Consider the following 18,487-nt stretch of genomic DNA (forward strand, 5'->3'; position numbering starts at 1 on the left):
TCTCGGGTGGTGTTTCCCAACCATATGTGCATGAACATCACCCAGGATGGTGTGAAGGTATGTGAAAGTACGGGTTCTCATTTGGTATGTCTGAGTGGGGCTGACAGTCTACATTTCTAACATGCTCCTTGGTGGAGCACATGTACTAATCCTGTCCCTGGTAACCCACCCCCAGGCACATCCCGAGGCTCCTTCCAGTGGGAGGAAATGCCACCAAAGATCAGGTAGACCCAAGGGACTTGGGAAATTGGTACTTGGGGAGTGAAGGATTGAACATGGCATGGTGACAGGCAGTAGAGGGGCCTCCGTTCTGTCCCAGACCTGCAGGTGACTTACGAACCAGGCTACAGGATGGACCCATCATTAAGTGACAGACTACTTAGCAGCTAGGAAGTACTAGAGGCAGGACCTAGAAAAGAGCCAGGTTTCCTCCAAAGCCAAAGCCTCTGACAGGGCCCAGTCAACCTCCAGGGACCACAGAGAGGCCCTAACCTAGTCTTCTACTCCTGGCAGGAACTGGTCATTCTGAGCACAGGTGTGACTAAAATCTTGGGGACAGGGAATGGGGGTGGGTGCTAAACACAGACCACTCAGATGTGGAAATGACAGGTCTTCCCACAAAGGCATTTTATTTTTTCTATCTTACTGGGGGAAACGTGGTTTTCTGTTGTTTCTGAACAAACGTGATATGGACACTAACTCCTTTCACCGGGTGGACTCAACCTACCCACTGTGTGCTCTCCAGCCCACAGACCTACACATGTACATCTCAAGACTGCTGCAGTGCTCAAGCTCCCTGGTTGGCATCCGAAGCCTCCCAAAGAGTCAGAGAGCTTCTTGGATCTAACACAAGGATGCGCATCACTCCCCACTGCCCAAAAAGACTGAGTCCTTATCAGTGATGCTTAGAGGGTCACACTGCCAAGTCTGTCTGCTCTAAAGGGGATAGAGGGTGAGGGTGTCTTTTGAAGGTGGGGCAGGTATGCAGAGCCTGATCCTGATTTCCTGGAACAAGAACAACAACTCCAAGTTGGAGACGCCCATATTTGGGCCCCACAGAGCCTCCCCACCTGGCCCGCTCATGCTCTCCCAGGGCACATGGGCCCTGTCTTCTCCCTCCATCCAGGTGTGTCCCAAACCCAAGCTCTTCACCCCTCTGGGTGGCATCAAATGGAACCATGAACAGAACCTAACACAAAATGGTCTCAAAACTGTGTTATATTGGCCAGACCAGGAGCGCTGGGAGGCCAGGGAGGCTCCTGTGGAGGCCATCCACAGCCATCACTAAGAGGCTGCCTGGACCTGAGGATTCCAGTCCAAAAGCAAGCCAATCCATGTCCCAGGTAAGTCGCACTTCACCAGCCTTGGTTTCTTCCTCTGTACCCTGAGGGGGCCGACATCACTTCTTAATCCCTTCGGCCTAGAATTCTGAGCAGCAGCACCACAGGATGTCTATGAGCTCTGGCTGCCTAGATTTAAATACGGGCTCTGCCACTTCCAGTGTTCCCATGAGATGTCACCAGAGCCACCTATCCCTACTGTGGCATGGAATACAGGTGACACCGACTCAATGGGTCACTGTGGGGATTCAGTGGGGGCACACCTGGCCTGGAGTGAGGGCCTAATGGATATTATTCCTGAGCTTAGGAACCTCCTGCTGTCACTGCCCTCTTGCTCTCAAACAAAGCCAGTCCGATGACCAGTTCTCCTCATCCCCTTTTGCATGCAGCCTTTCACTCTCTTCATGGAGACACCCACCAGACCCTCCCAAACCCAGGAAAGTCAACGTCATGCACACCCTGGTGGCCTGGTGCATGGTCTCAGGCACACGCAGGGTCAGGTGAGCCTTAGCATGCCAAGCAGCAGGTGCAGTCACTGCAACAGGACAGGGAGGACAGGCAGAGAGGAGGCAGGCAAGGGGGCCACGTGCAGTCACTGAGGGATGGAAGTCAGCACAGCCCGCCATCCAGCAGCCCCTGCCAGCAGCGCCGGCTCCTTACCTCCCCGGCAGGACCTCTGACCACCAGGACTGTGTTCCCCCAAGAAGCTGGAGGCATGCTAGAAAGAGTAGAGAGCAGGAGACAGGGAGCCATATGTACTGAGCCAGGTTGACAGGAGGAAGGACCAAGGGACACCCAAGGGAGGGTTTCACTTCAGGGTGTCCATGGAAGAAGTGGTTTCCAAGAGACCAAAGGACCCAAATGCCAACAGAAGATCATCCCCAAGACTGGCCTGTGCCAGAGGCACAGTGAGGGGGATGGGTGAGCAAAGGGAGAAGACCCCCATAGGCTAGGCCCTCCCGGAAGGGCCCCTTCCCTCCCACAAGCTGGTGCTGGGTCTGCCCACAGGACTGACTCGACAGGTTTCCTGGGACAGTGTGGACTCAGGGGGGAAGGGACAGAGGCACCCAGGGTGGACAAACAACCTTCAGGAAAGCCCCTCCAGGAGGATGTGTCCTCCACAGATGTCACTGTCACGCCTCCTGGGACCCAACGGAGACAAGTGAATGGGTGTGTTGGGGCAGAGACGGGGTGCACATATTCCAAAGCCAGCATCAGAGAATGCAGGTTCCAGTCCTGGCTCCACCATAAATCTGGGTACCTTTGGGCAAAGTACATATCCTCTCTGGGCCTCAGCTTTCCTCTGAAGATAGAAAACATGTTTCTACCTACGATAGAAAGCGGGTAACACATGCTCTACCAATGCCAGGTCCCAAATCCCCACAGGACCACTGGTAGGGTTTTTTAGACTTTTCTCTGGGGATTGGTTTGTGCTGAAATAGGGGGATGATCAAACCTCTAAGATTCCTGACAATAATCTAGACAGTGAGGCTCCTAAGACCTCACAGTCACCAAGGCCCACCTTCACGCCCAACCCAGGACTTAAGGATCTGGGGAAGAAGGAGGCTAGAAGTTGAAGGCAGGCAAGTTTTAGCACATTCAAGCCAGTTCAACGGCATGACTTCCCTGACTGGGCTGTCCACAATCCCTCTCATGAAATTCCTGTATTATCGACCTGGTGTCCCTAAGTTCCCTTCAGGCTGCCCTTTGCCCTGGGAAAATTATGAGCACCTCCAGAGCAGGAACTGTTTATCACGGGATCCCAGCAACCCCTCCCTGGGTGGCTCCTAACAGATGTCCAACACCTGAAGAACGAGACTCCTCTACACTCTTGAGCACTCATGTATAGCCAGTGTCCGTCACTAAAGCCAGCCTGATACATGATGGCACACTTTTTAAGCCTTTCTGAACCTGGTTGCACAACTCAGTTGACTCCTCCTGGTCACAGGAACCCTGGGAGGCAGGTATCATCAACCTGTCTTACAGACAGATAAACTGAGGCCAAGAAAGGTCAAGAGGCGGTTTGCCCAAGGGCACACAGCAGGGTAACTGGTTGTCAATGGACGCTGGACCAGAACCTGAGTCCCCTGATGTCCCACTTGGACAGCAGGCTGCCATCAGCAGTGCCCAGCCTGGACAGCAGTGTCTGGGCATTACCCAGGGGTCAGTACCTGGAAAGTGCCCCACAGGCCTACCCTTGAGACTGTAGCCACTGCCCTAGAGCTGCCACCTGCTCCAGACACCTGGGGGTCAGAGTGGAATGGGCTGGGCATGGTGGTGGGGAGCCCAAGCCAGTGCTCAGAGCTACCTTTGATGACAAATGCCTCCGACAGCAGTCGCATCTGATACAGGGGCTTGTTCTCCACGGACATATCATCGATCCCAGCCCGAGCATACATGCTGATGGCATCTCGGTAGGTGCCCTCCACATAATGCAGCTTGCCCAGGATCAGCATGGCCTCACTCATGTACTGTGGCTGTAAGGACAAGGACATGTTAGCAGGCTCTGCCCCCAAACTTCCACCCCTCCCCACCCCAGGTACCCTAGGATGAAGATTCTCCATTGAGGTATAGCCTCATGCTCTGCTCAGAACTTCCCACTCCTCCAGGGAGCCTTCCCTGATGACCAGACCTGTGAGCCACTGTGCACAATGGGCTCTAAAGGAAATGATTATGATTCCCTATTGCTTCACGTGTGTGTCTAGACTCCAGGCAACTGTAGACAGGGCTCTGTCCTCTCTCTTCTGAAGCACCCAAAGGTTCCAGCCCAGATCTGGCACTAAGGGATCCAGGCACTTATCCTGAATACAAGTGGGGCAGGGGGAACGCACAGAGACTGAGCCAAGTTTTGTGGGGCCTGAGCTTATAATTTTGGGGGTCCTCTTTATATACATATATAAATGCATATGCAAGTGTATAATTGGGTGAAAAGGCCTCAGAAAGAGCCACGAGGACCCTGAAGCTGACACCTACATCCACAGCAGCAGGACCTTCTAGGGGAGGAACAGCCATATCAGCAGTGTGGGACAGAAGACAGGAGAGGGCCTGCCAGGTTGCTGTCCTCATGTTATCAGAAGTGGAACAAAGTGCAGAGCCCAGGAGGCCCAAAGTTCCTGAATTCAAACCTGCTTTCTTTCTCAAACTTTCTCAAGGAAGTCTGGTCTGCCTCGACTACAACTTCCCTTGTGCAGACTGTGTTCACAGCCAGAGCGCCCAGTGCTGCTGGCTGGGGGAGGCTGAGCCAGCCTGGAGCTGGACCACTTCTGGCTCTGGGTTCTGGCTTTGGCCATGGGCCCAGTCCCACTCCGAGGTCCCCCACCTCGTGAGGCCATCTGCTGCAGCCCCTCCCTCTATCCCTCTGCTCAGCCAACCCATAATCCCTTTGGGTTAGGCTCTGGCCAGCATCCCTGCCACAAGGGCACCAATATGTCCACAAAGCTCCCTGGAGATACAGCTCTGGCCCCAACCCCTGGCCTCTGTCACTGGTAGGAAGGTACTTCCCTTGTTTCCCTATGAGGAGTTAAGAGCTGGGGTACCTGTGGCCCCAGGGGGAGCCTCGAGCACTTCCCATCATCTACTGCCTCCAGAAGCCAACTAAGAGAAGCAAAACGGAGTCAGAGCCAGCCCCAGGGAGGCCGAAGTCTCCTTCCCTTATTGGTTTCTGGGTTTTGTAAACATATTCCTCTGCTGCTTTTGCTCACTCAGGACTCCTTCCTCTCAGCCTGCCCAGATCCTCTTCCATCTTTGGGCCTTGCTCAGGCCCACCCCCTCTGGGAAGCTTACATAAGCACCAGGGGATACCCTTCTGCTGAACCCCTATTACACTTCTTCAGGTTAGGCTCAATCAGCCCCTGCTCACCTGGTCTGTCCTGACTCTCAAAGGCTGAATTTTTCAAGGGCATTTGACATAGAATGTATTTCCCAAAGAGGCCACCCACTTCCTGGGCCAGGGCCACAGATGACACATCCCCAGAAGGGTGCAGCCTACAGCACTTCTGAGCCAGGCGATGACTCTGCCATTCTGTGTACTGGTCTCGAGCCACGGGCTCATTTCCTCCTTGCTCAGTCCTAACTGTCCTCACTGTTGAGGGAGAGGCAAGGGCACCCACTCCCCACACCCCCATGGCAGCCATGCTAAGAGCATTAATAGGGCAAAGTCCAGAAGACTTTGAACTGTTCCTGAGAAAGGAGCTAGATAAATACAGAGTATGAGTAATTATTATGATTACCCACTTCTGTTGAAGATGAGGAAGGGACAGCAAGGCTCACAAGGACACATTTCAGGGCATGATGACGGGGTGTGCCTAGTGGTGGCTCCTAGTGGACCAATGACAGTTTACAATAGAGCTTCCACCAAGCTGGGGGAAAATTAGGAGCGATGCAGTGACTGTTTCATAAAGCTGATCGTGTGCTACTTAAAAAGCTACTCTTAGCCGGGCACAGTGACGCATGCCTGTAATCCCAGCGGCTCGGGAGGCTGAGGCAGGAGGATCAAGAGTTCAAAGCCAGCCTCAGCAACAGCAAGGCGCTAAGCAAATAAAATACAAAATAGGGCTGGGACACTGGCTTTAGTGGTCAAGTGCCTCTGAGTTCAATCTCCTTACTGCTCCCCCCATTCCCCCACAAAAAGCTACTAAATCATAAACCTGGTCCAGTGGAAGGAGGCTAGGCAGCCATCAGCAAGTGCTCAGCTTGCGGGGGGGCAGGGGGGTCCCTTGCTGAGTGATGGATCATCAGTCACCTATTCTATTTGTGCCTCATCGTCCCTGTCCATATGAAGGGAAGAATGACTTCATGGAGACAGCAACACAGGGGGAAAGAACAGATGAGGAAATAGTTCCTAACATGGGACCTATTAAAGCAGGAGGGCTATCATCATCCTTAAATTAATCCAAGTTCCTCAGTAATTATTTTATTTCTATTCCAATACTTTGGGAGGCAGCACCAAGGAGGCACAGAGAGCACTGGAGCTTGGGATGCAGAGACAGAACAGATGGGCCTCGGTTCCAGTCCTGTACCTACTAGGCTAGTGTGGTCCTTGGTGTAGGGATCACCTTTCCTGGGGCTCAGAACTGGGGCAAAAGTAAATACCATTGCAGAAGGTGATCGGGAAGCCTCAATGGGATGCCACAATGCCTGGAGCTCAGTGGGTAACAGAAATCTAGCAAGTGGCATGTTTTCACCTACTTGGATACAAATGAGCTGAACAGGATCTTTTTGGGGGGCACACGGAGCGAGGGGAGTGGGGTAACTGAGGACTGAACTCAGGGGCACTCATCCACTAAGCCACATCCCCAGCCCTGTTTTGTATTTTATTTAGAGACAGGGTCTCATTGAATTGCTTAGCTCCTTGCTGTTGCTGAGGCTGGCTTTGAATTTGCAATCCTCCTGCCTCAGTCTCCTGAGCTGTTGAGATTACAGGTGCGCACCACGGTGCCCGCTGGACAGGATCTTAAAGATGATCCAGAGTGGAGGTGCCTCAGGACCACCCCCCCTTCTCATTCATCACAGCTATTTGGGGTGCAAGGAAATCCACATGGAGAGATCACCCCAGCTATACCTTATCTTTGGGAAAAGACAGAGATTCCCCAAACTGCTTTTTAAAAAATTAATTAAAAAAAATTTTTTTAGTTGTAGATGGACATGATACCTTTATTTTACTTATTTTTTTTATGTGATGCTGAGGATCAAACCCAGTGCCTCACATTTGCTAGGTAAGTACCCTACCACTTAGCTACAACTCCAGCCCAATTTTTTGAAAAAAAAATTTATACACAAATGGAACCCAACTTTTCATTTCTCTGGCTGAACATGATGTAGAGTCACACCATTCGAGCAATCATACTCATACATAGGGATAATAATGTCCATCTCATTCCACCATCTTCCTCCTCTCTCCCCACAGGCTGCTTGTAATATTTTAGTTTACTTAATCAATATCAAGTTTTTGGCTTTGGCCTGAAAAACAGAAAATTCCTCCATATTACTGGTGCCTATGTATGTCTTTGTTTAATAAAACACAGTTAGATTTGCATTTAATAAATGGGATGTTGTGTATGTAAATGCATGACCTAGAGGGGCATGTCCAACTAGGCTGCTTGACTGGATAATTTTGTTCTTTGCTTGTGTTTTTATTTTTCCTGTAATGCACATATTAACTTTTGAAAAAAATAAAAAGCTATTTTTAAAACAGTACCAACAACAAAAATAGAATTTAGATGAAACCATTTGTACAAAAATTCATGTGGATAATATTTAGTCAATATAAAATGGGGTTCAGGCACAGAGAAAGCTCCAACTGAAAGCTCTTGGCAAGAAAAAGCAACTTGTCAAACATATATTCTACAGCCCTATGGAAAGCTCTAGTTTGTGAGTTTGTATATAAATAAAGAAAGAATGCAACAGTGAGGAGTGTCCAGTCCATAGATGGCAGTAGGCAGAGAGGGGGATAGCACTGAAGGACCTTAATTTGTCATTCAAATTACTTGTTTATTGATTACATTTTAATTAAGTCTACTAGAAGGAAACAAAAAATAATAATAATAAAAGAGGTTTTAGTGGAAGCAGCTGAGGAACAAAAAAAAAAAAAAAAAAAAAGAAAGAGAGAGATGTTTTAGTGGAAGAAGCTTGAAACTCACCACTTGGGTCCAACCTTTTGATAGGCAGATGGGGAAATGGAAGACCCACTGGATCAAGGGATAAGTTCAGGGTCAAGAAATTATATTAACCTAGTGCAAACCTCCTACTGCCTAGAAGCAGAAACTGGGGACTTCCAACAGTCTCCCATCTCCCTCCACCCCCAGCCCTCTACTGCTTACAAAATAAGCCCCACACGTCTTAGTTGATGCTCTAGTAACCTCTCCATCCTGGATATACCTTTACAATCTAATTACCCACCATGCCTCTTCATTTTTGCTAAACTCACAACTTTGATGAGATTCTTTATAATAGGAACTCTTCAATTACAAATTGTTTCCTTAGGCTAAAATGCTCAGCCCTATCTCTATTTATCCATACCCCAGACTCCTATTCCAGATCAGCTTCTAGGAAGGTCCAATTCTAGTACCACCATCATCTGAAATCTGCTCTCCACCTCATACCAGGGAGGAGTCCTCCTTACACTTGTCTCTTCATGTATAGCACTCCTATAGCATATATCATGGTCCACCTAGGACAAAAGCTATTTATTTACCCATAAGACTTATTTTCCCCGTAGACCTGAAACTTTCTTGAAGGTCCATGCTAGATTCTTCTGGATTGCCCTCAGCATGCATAACACATTGTACATAGCACACCGCAATAAATGCTTAAGAAAGTAAATATATTACTTTGGAATATCTCTTGAAAAATCAAGAGATATTCTCTTAAAAATTATTTAAGATATTCTCTTAAAAAATATCTCTTAAAAATTCTTCTTTAAGTCTAATGACATATGCATAACCCTATTATAACTTAGGATACATATTAATCTAGAAACAGTCTCAAACTTCGATGTATATGTGAATCATTGAGAACTCTTAACAACACAGATTCTAATTCACATTTTGCATTTCCAGCCATTTCCCCCAATGATACCCACATTGCTGGTGGGTGGATCACACTTTGAAAAGCAAAGGTCTATAAAAAGTTATGACCCCTCGGCCACCTTTCTTCAGTGCCTTGCATATATTAGGCACTCATAAATGCACATAGACTTAATCTGGCTTGCTCTACTCTGAAGCCTTCTCTTGCTAGTCAGCTCTGCCTATTTGCTGTTTCTAAGTAGATCACAGGCTGAGATATTTTTTCCCCAAGAAGCCTTTAAGAAGCCCAAACAGCCAGGCACATATTAGATCAACCAAGTACTGTCCAATTGAAATATAACTTAAGTCACAAGTGTGAGCTGTATGTGTAATTCAAAAATTTCTAGTAAAATTTTCATTCACATGTTAAAAGGCAGTAACAAGTAAAATTAATTTTAATGTTTTCTTTAACCTAATATGTCTAAGATTCTCATTTGAACATGTAAGCAATTAATTAATATAAAAAGTAAGTGACCTCTTTTATATTCCTTGTTTAGTACTATGTAATGGACATCCAGTACGTGTTCTACACTTACACACATCTCAGTCTGGACAAGTCACATCGCAAGTGCTCAAGATCACATGTGGCTTGTGACCCTTGTACTGAAACCTCAAGACAGACTTGCTATTCAGGTGACCCAATGACTCAGGGAGTCTGGACAGCAGATGGGAGACAAGAAAGAACAGGCCAGGCAAGGAGGCCCAAGCTTGTGGTTGACAACTCACCGGCAGCTTCCCGTGGTTAAGGATGCTGCTCAGGTAATCTTTGGCTTCATTCATTCTGCTATCAGTCTTTTCTAACAAAGGGATGGAGTCTTTTATTTTGGTGTGATTATCCTTCAAACATTGCTCCAGGAGGGCCTCTGCCAGCAGCAATTTCCCAAAGTCATCTGAAAAACAAGGCAGGGATCAGAGTGGGTAGTGAGGGCTGCACCCCTTAAACAAAGCAGATGTGGATATGGTACATACTCCTGGACACCCCCCCACCCACCCACCCAAGGACACCACCCAGCACAGGAACAGCTCAGGTCTGAGAGAATAAAGACACATTTGCCATAAACTTAAACAGACTTTGGGCTGGGGATGTGGCTCAAGCAGTAGCGTGCTCGCCTGGCATGTGCACGGCCCTGGGTTCGATCCTCAGCACCACGTACAAATAAAGATGTTGTGTCTGCCGAAAATTAAAAAAAAACAAAAAAACTTAAACAGACTTTAAGACGGCGGCGGCGGTGATGGAGTGCATGATCACAACACAAATCTCCCTTTTGGGTTTATTTCCTGCCAGGTTTAAGCGGTTGAGAAGGCAGCAGAGTTCCCAAGACTTGCAGACAAATTTTCAGAATTTCAGAATTTAAAATGAAGGCTAAAATCACGCCCTGATGTGGTACTAAAATTCTTAAATCAAGTAGGAATCATCTCAAAGGACTGAAGAAGAAAATTATGTGAGGTGGCTTAATAACTCATTTTCACATGCTTCTAATTTCTGTGTAATCATAATTGGTTTTCTCCATTTTTAAGGTATTTTAATATGGCCTAGGGATAACCTAGCAGTCAAGGCAGAGTTCAAGTGGGAAGCACATTTACTTGTGTAGCAAGGCAAATCCTTATGCTTAATACTTGCATTTTCAGGAGTTGTCACTCATAGGGTAGCTCATTTGCATACCTGACCACTGGGCAGGTGGCTCACACTGCTTGGTTGAATTTGCTGTCTCTCCCTACCACACTGGAAACTCCAGTCTTGTGACCACCATATTCCCACTACCTGCAGCAGAGATGACTTGGGCATGAAAGCCAGGTATATATACATTCACCCTGCAGAGCGTTTGAGTTTCACTGCAACCTAAAGTAGCTAGCTATGCTCAGTGTCCCTCTCCCAGAGAAAGGACTAGACCTGCCACTCAATGTCAGTGTATAATAAATACCTGTCAATCACATTCTCTCAACTTCCCAGAGAAGAAGCCATCAGGCTCTGGGAGTTAAGTGCCAACCCAACAAATGTCTTTAGGAATGCATGCTCTCAGTCCCATCTTTTTGGAGTCCTCTTTCTGTTGCCATGATGCTGTCTTTGGACCTACCCAGGGGACCCACTCCCTCCTCACTCTCAGGATCACTCCTGTTGTTTGCTCAGTCTCAAAGCCACAAGTCCACAATTACAGGCTCTAGAGAGGAGTCTCCCTTCCTAAGGGATAACTCCTTGTAGAGAGTAGTCTCAGACCCAAAATCCCGGGAGACTTTTGCTCTGGGTACACCTGCTACTGGATCCTTTGCTACCTACCTCATGATTTTTTTTTAAATTACTATTTTGAGGAAATGGCCAAAAAAGTATTTGGATCAAACAATCATCCACGTGAGGGGGCCCAGGTTGGTGGAAAACTCTATAAAGAACCATTTTGGTAATATATCAAAATCATTTTTGTATAACCCCATTGCACCAGCAATTCCACTCTTAGAGACGCCCTTGCACACGTATAAAATGAACTATGCATAAGATAATTCCTGCAGCATTACTTATACTAGCAGAAAAGTAGAGACAGCTTTTATATCCAAACAGGAGGCTAAAGTATGATTATGTCCACAAGGGACACCATACAGCCAAAGACAAGAGGATGCTCTGCATGCTGTTATGGAATGAACTGCAAGATAAATTGGTAAGAAAACAGAGTGAACAGGAGTGCCTGTCGTATGCTACTGTGTGTTTACGCATACAAATTGGTGACAGGACACACACACACACACACACACACACACACTGAAAACCTTGCTGGCTGACGACAGGGTGCAAAGACGCGGCGAAGTTTTTCTGTTCTTCGCTTGCTGGTACTTTGGGAATGTTGTAGTATATGAATATATTACGTAGTCAAAAGTAAATTTTCAGTCAACCCAGGACTAAAAGCCAATCTTCATTTCCAAATCTCAGCCAGGAGGAGGGAGGGCTACCCATAAGTGTGTGGCAAGTGCCAGTCTCCAGTGGCATCCTGAGCTGAGCGCCTCTGGGCAAGTGGCTCGCCCCATCCAATAGGCTTCGCTTTGGCAAAACTGGAGAGAAATGCGCTCCTCCCCAGGCTCCACCCCTGGGCGTGTCCACGCCCCTCAGCCCTGAGGAGCCTCTGCACAGGCTCAGCAACCAGGCCACCCTGCCCGCCACTCACCTGCCAGACCCAGCACTCCCAGAGCCCCTTAGCTCAGTGCTTTCAAGCCAAGAGAAATCTGCTCCCCTCCCAGCACACCCCTTAAGGCCCTGGGCTGGTGCAGGCTTATTGCTTGTAATACAACCCGGGTGGCATCAGACAGGTGCAAAACATAGAGTGCATGTGTGGAAATCTGACAGAGTCATTTTGAGTTTGTTGAATCTAATGCTAAAAAAAATTGAGGGGGGTACTTTATGTATTTTTCTTCTTGTATTTTTATTTATACTGTATTTTATGAAAAGTATCAGAGCACAGCAGATTGGAGATTTAAACAATATTAATCACTCACCACAAACCATTTGAGAAGCACTGCTCTAAACCATAAGAGTGTCTTCTACTGCAAAAGAGGAACTAATATTTGATGAAGGCTTACTAAGTGCCAGGCACTTTATTATAGTTTTATTTAACCTGTACAACCCTAAGAGGTAGATATTATTTCCACTTTGTAGATGATGATAAAGATAACAATATCCTTAGGGTCACTATCGATAATAATATAACACAAGCAAAAAATCATCTGTCCTGCATCCCAATCAGAGCAGAGCTTCTGGTAATTTAAAAATAAATAACAGTCTCCAAGCTGCAAAGAGTTGGTTAAAAACTAATAGTAAATTCTAGGGCAGGGATAAGAATTGTTCTCACTTTCATGCACCTGTGAGTGTCGGAATATTTGTTTATGAACACTTCAGGTCCTTCTCCGGGAGTCTGTGCCCTCTCTGCATTCTCCCCACTCAGTCTTGTTTTTTGTTTAGCAGACTCTCAGTGGGTATCAGAAATTCACTTTTGTCCCCTTGCTCATTTCTCCTTCTCCCTGCCCCACCCCTCGCTCCCTTTCCCCTCTTCTTTCCATTGCATTTGCCCCTCAGTGGAACAAAAAGATATTTTGGAATTAAATATTCTAAATTTCAGTTGTTAAAATAAGAATCCAGATGGATAAAGGAATCCTTGTCTCCCCAAAGCTAAGGGAGTTGCTTTGGAACATCCTTTCAGTCTGAGACCTACTCCCTGCTGGGTGTGGGTCAAGGGCTCCAGCAGAAGCCTAGAGGGGGTCTGATCTCATGGCCACCCATTTCCTCACTCTCCTTTTGAAGCTTCTGGCAGCTACTTTCCTTAAGTCCTCTCAGCTCCCAGCCCCTTGCAGCCTCTCTCAGGGTGCCAGGTCACAGGACCAACTTGAAGACCACCTGTCTCCTGCTCAGACCTCATTTAAAACACACTGTCTTCCCCCACAAAGCCTGCCAATCTGTAGTTAGGAAATGTGGGTCCATCCAGGAAGGAGGGTTCAGATCAGGCCCTTCCCCTTCGGTTAAACAGAGCATGGTGGTTTCGGCAGCTGCTCCCCACACAGGGCTGGGGCCTTCCAACCACAACCAGGGGAGGAAAAGGCAGAAACTCAAGAGAGGCCACCTGCCCCCAACACCTCTCCCAACTTCAACTACAAAAATGTTCAGAACAATCTCCAGTTTAAGAAGGAGGGGGAGGAGGAGGAGAAAGAGATCATCCAGCTAAAAAAACGAAACAAAAATATGGGGTGACTACAGATGAGGTAACAAGAGGAGCAGACATGACAAACCAAGATGTGAAAGGTTAATGACAGAATCCAGGTGTGTGTGTGGGGGGGGGGGGGTTTGCAAGTGTTCCCTGCAAAATTTTGACCTTTGCTGTATGTTTCAAATTTTCTTGTAAAATCCTGGGAGGAAGGGACAATCCAACAGCCAAACACAATGTGTGGCCTTCCTTGGACCCTAACAGACTGGGAAATGTCATTGCTAGAGTTTTTGGAGAGGTAGCAATGGCATGGTGGATTTTTTTAAAAGAGTTCTTATTTAATTAATACACACTGAAATATTGACGTGTGGGAGAGAAATGGGCTGAGGTTTTGCTCAAACAAGATTGTGTCTGAGTTCGTGATCACTAAAGCTGGTTGATAATGCGTGGGATTCAATCTTCTTTAAAATGTTTTGGCAATTGTTTATAATAATAAAGTTAAAAAAAAAAAACACTTAGATGGGCTCTTTGTTTTTATGTGAACAAACCCCAGAACCACCAGCCACATTTTGGGGGTTCCCCTGCCCCAACCGAACCAAATCTAAATGGGATGTGAGTTTGAAGAAACTGCAAAAGAGTAGTAACTCCCCTCTCCCAGGATGGTGGTGAGGAGCTGCTCCTCAGATAGGAAAAGGATGGGGGGGCGCCTGTTCTGTTTCATTGTCTCCTCATATTTTTTATACCAATTGACAGGGCCCCCCAGGCTCCATTCTCTCCTCCTCCCTGGAGTGGAATCTATGTTCTGGAAGCTGCTTTTAGTTTCTGTAGAAACCTCTAACAGGACCTGGGCTCCATGGGAGTCAGCTCTCCCCGTCTGGGCCTTCTGCCCCTCCCACACTGTTGAAGCTTCAGGCCACTGACAGAGTCCAACAGGTCAGGAAGGACTTTAAGAATCTCCCTTCTGGACAGTGCCAACACCCCCAAAAAGAATAGGCTCACATTATCTTGAGTGGCCAAGAAACCCTAAGAGAGAGAACCAAATACCTGTCAACCTAAAAATGCTCTGTGCGTGGGCTTTGGGAGTCATTTGTTTTCATTCCTCACATTCACGTGTGTGTGGACCTGCATGTGTGCGCATGTGTACGTGCGTGCACATGTGCTGGGGATTGTGCATCTGGGTTTAACAGTGCGAGAAAAGTCACTCAGAACCAAACCCAGAAGTTGGGAGGAGAAACTGCCCCTCGTTTCCCTCCTTAAACTGGTCCGTTCTCACAGTGACACCAGCCCAGGTTCCACTCTCTGCCTCTGCCACCTGTAGGTCTGCTGGCAGAAACTCAGGTGTGGGCACAGTCTTTACCACATAGACACTCTGTGACTTTTGGGCCTTGTTGTTCCTACATCTAAGACAGAGACAAATCTTAGCCCTCCTCATAGGGCTGTTTCCAAGAATTTTGTTTTGTTTTGTGTTGTTTTGGTAGCAAAGATTGAACTCTGATGTGATTAACCATTGAGCCACATCCCGGCCCTTTTTATTTATTTTGAGACAGACTCCCACTAAATTGCTTAAGCTGGCTTTGCACTTGCAAACCTCCTGCCTCAGCCTCCGGAGCACTAGGATTACAGGTAGGCGCCACCATGCCCAGTGGTTTACAAGAATTTTAAAAACAGAGACAGCTCTTTATACCATATTATCTACTGCTTATGTTGTACCAGTGTTTCCCAATGATGATCCATAGAATATGGTCAACTGAAGATTGAGAAATGTTTATCCTCTAGCCTTGTCTTTCACATCACATGCAGGTGGACACATTAAGGTTCTGCAGTTGTTGCTGAGTTTTTGTTTGTTTTTTTTCTCTGTTTAACATCATTGATTTTTTTTTAATATTTATTTTTTAGGTGTAGATGGACACAACACAATGTCTTTATTTTTATGTGGTGCTGAGGATCGAACCCAGGACCCGCCCGTGTTAGGCAAATGCTCTACGGCTGAGCCACAATCCCAGCCCCATCATTGAATTATTTTCTTCCAATTTCTCAGCTTGTTGGCTCCCTAAACCCTTTTCTTGTGGGATACCAATTAACAAACTATGCAACCTCATTGAGACCTCTAAGGAACAGCTTAGAAATACTGGCCCATGTGAATGCAAGGAGGCCTCAGGTCCTGTCTTGGGCCCTACACATTTCTCTGGGGTGCCACCCTCACTCAGATTCACACACCTCACCCAGGAGTCAAGGCCTCATAGAGGGGATAGAGGCCCCTGCAACTTATCCACTCTGCCCTGGAGCGGGGAGCTTACCAGCTTCTCCTAAAGCACATCTGCAGCTCTGCCCACCACCCCTCAGTTTCATGAGTAAGTAGGTTTAAACCAACTTCAAAGCCTCAAACAGATTGTCACTAAGCTCCTCAGGACCCTCCCATCCTTCCTCCTTGGGCAAACACACCCTTCCCTTCCCAAACACATGGGCCAGTAAAAGTTCTGCTGCTTCCTTAAAACCATCTACCCTCCTCTGAGCTCTACAATCCAACACACAATCACCCTCCAATCACTTCCTTGATTCCCATCCACTTTGGAAGTTCTTTGAGGGTAGGAATTCTGCATTATGTATTTTTGAGGTGAGAATGCAAATGATTAGGTTGTACTTTGAACCTGGGTTCAAATCTTGTTCCCTTCACTTAGTGGCTGGATGATCGAGTTATTTAACTTCTCTGGACCTCAGTTTCTTCATCTGTAAAGTGGGGCAATCAGGAGTAACGTCTCCTGGGGTTGCCTTGAAAAGTAATGATTTGACTGAAAAGTCTTTAGGTCAGCGGCTGGCACACAGCATCACATCAATGTTAACCATTATTATTATCATCCTGTCTCCTCCACAGAAACTTCTCCAGGCTGGGCAATCTTTAAAAACTCTTTATATCTATATTTACTCTCTGTCTCCTTCAACAAAAGCTCCCAGGTGGCTGCGCACACGAAGGGGACTCAGGGAGAGCTCTCGGCCTGAGAGGGAACAGGATCTAGGGTTAGATACTGGGCGGGGTGTTCCCGCCACCCCATCAGGGTGCTTTCCCGCCCCAGCACGAGAGCCCAGCCCAGTCAAACCAGCCCTACTGCTAAAGCCACCAACTGCCCGGGCTGGATAGGGTCCGAGTTCACCGCAGATGAGGAAACTGAGGTTCGCCAGCCTCTTCCTCACTTCACAAAACTACTGGTGCTCAATAAGCCTCCACTCCTGTCTGCTGTGGAGCGAGCTGTGCTTAAAGGGAGGGCCAAGAGGGGCAGACACAGCCTTCACCTGATAAGAGTTTGGGGAGACTAGAGTCCTGTCCACGCACTGACAGGATGTGTGCAGCTACCACCATTCATTGTAGACAGAACTACTCGCCGATCCTAAAGGGCAGAGAGCAAAAGCCGTTTATCTCCCTTCTCTCCAAACACCTAATATGCATGTGATTTTTCTCCTGGGGTACCAGAACCTTCCTAACTGCCTGGCTGCTTGCCGGGACAGTCAAGGCGCTCTTCCTGGAGGAGGCGGTGCTTTTCGCGCGCTTGCTGCTGGTTCTAACCAGTCCTTTCCCTCACTCACCCGTGTCCAGAGAGCCGATCCTGGAGCTCGGGCTGGATCGTCGGTTGGTTCCGCTGCCGCCAGGCATGCCCAGCGTCTGCAGCTGCCGGACCAGCTCAGGCATGCGGTCCCAGTGGCCCTCAGCGCGGCAGCGGTCCAGTTCGCTCTCCACCTTCAGGTGGGTGCCGTGCGCGCCCTTCGCAGCCATCTTCGCGCGGGCGCTGTCATGGAAGGTGCGGCTGAAAAGTGGAGACCCGGCCGAGGGCGGCGTCCCGGCTGGGGCGCACACGACGGCGGGGTCGACGGAGGCGCTGAAGGTAGCCGGGGCCCTGGTGGCAGCGGGGGACCTGGTGGCTGCGGGAGAGTGGCGATAGCAGCAGCACCGAGTGCACCGCCCGGCGCCTCCGGGCTGGGGCTCCGGCTGCGCGGTCCGGACGCGTCCTGGAGAAGCCTCCGCCTCCGCTGCAGCAACTCCCGGCGTCGCTCTCGCCTCCTATGCGGCAGCTGCTGCCACAACCCCCGCCCCGGGCCCGGGCGCCGCCAGCTGCGGACCCGCCCCTGGCCAAGGCTCCACCCCCGAGGGGGCGTGGTGCGGCCCCGGAGAGCCGGGCGCGCGGACGGCCAGCGCGGCCACAGCAGCCAGGCGCGCGACGGGCGCTCCCGGCCTCCCCGGCGCCCGCCCCCCGCCGCCGCGGAGTCGGAGCTCACTTTAATGCTGCGCGGAGCCCGGGCGCCGGGGGGCGCCTCGCTCCCCGCCCCCTCCCGTCGGGGCTCTTGGTCTGGGAGAGTGCCGGCTTTGTGTGGTGGCCCTGTCACCGCTGCTGCCCCTGGCACGTCACAAATCCTGGGAGAGGCCGGTTGGCCGGCCCCAACCCAGAGAGCGAGCCTCCCCGGGAGCGGGCCTGGCGCGCGCCCGCCGGGCCCTGTAGAACGCGCGGGCCTGGCGCGCAGCTCGGGTGGTGCTCAGGAGCAAGTGGGCCGGTTCTGACCCCCGAGAGTTTTTTTCTTTTTTAACTGCGGAGTTCCTCTTTTCCGATTGAACTACACTACACTAGCAGACTGCCTTGAATCTCTGTTGCCCTGGATTTCTCCAACCTGATATTTACTTAATTCTTCATGGTGGTGTCGAAAGACTGTGGTCAAAGCTGCGTGGAACCCTTAGCAGGGCTTAGCCCGGCGACCAGGAGAGCCCGGAAATTCAAAGGATTACTAAAGAACACTGACTGGTTACCTTGCGCCCAAGGCTCACAGTCTAGCACAGGGATGGAGGACATCAATCAAGTAACCACAGCAGGACCCAAAGAACCCAAATACCTGTACTTAAATCACACGTTGTATGACCCATTCTGAA

General features: G+C 48.9%; 1 protein-coding gene across 10 annotated transcripts in view; it reads right to left on the reverse strand.

Annotated features, from left to right (window-relative positions):
• Positions 1-17,657, reverse strand: part of Ttc7a (tetratricopeptide repeat domain 7A) — a 115,424-nt gene extending 97,767 nt beyond the window's left edge. For 3 of the 10 annotated variants that reach the window (XM_046424729.2, XM_046424722.2, XM_046424761.2), the window contains exons 1-3: positions 17,158-17,656; positions 9,629-9,792; positions 3,649-3,817 (exon numbers count right to left, since the gene is read on the reverse strand). In XM_046424729.2, coding sequence (XP_046280685.1) covers positions 3,649-3,817; positions 9,629-9,792; positions 17,158-17,344 — 520 coding nt within the window. In that variant the 5' untranslated portion in view covers positions 17,345-17,656. Of the gene's footprint in view, positions 1-2,000; positions 2,059-3,648; positions 3,818-9,628; positions 9,793-17,157 lie in introns of those variants that run through there. The other 7 variants (XR_006847250.2, XM_046424712.2, XM_046424738.2 and 4 more) reach the window with 4 other exon arrangements.
• Positions 17,658-18,487: the final 830 nt, after the last annotated feature.

The sequence above is a fragment of the Marmota monax genome, unplaced genomic scaffold, assembly GCF_021218885.2.
Source record: "Marmota monax isolate L192 unplaced genomic scaffold, Marmota_monax_Labrador192_F-V1.1 WCK01_AAM20220418_F8-fsc00015, whole genome shotgun sequence".
Classification (NCBI taxonomy): Eukaryota; Metazoa; Chordata; class Mammalia; order Rodentia; family Sciuridae; genus Marmota; species Marmota monax.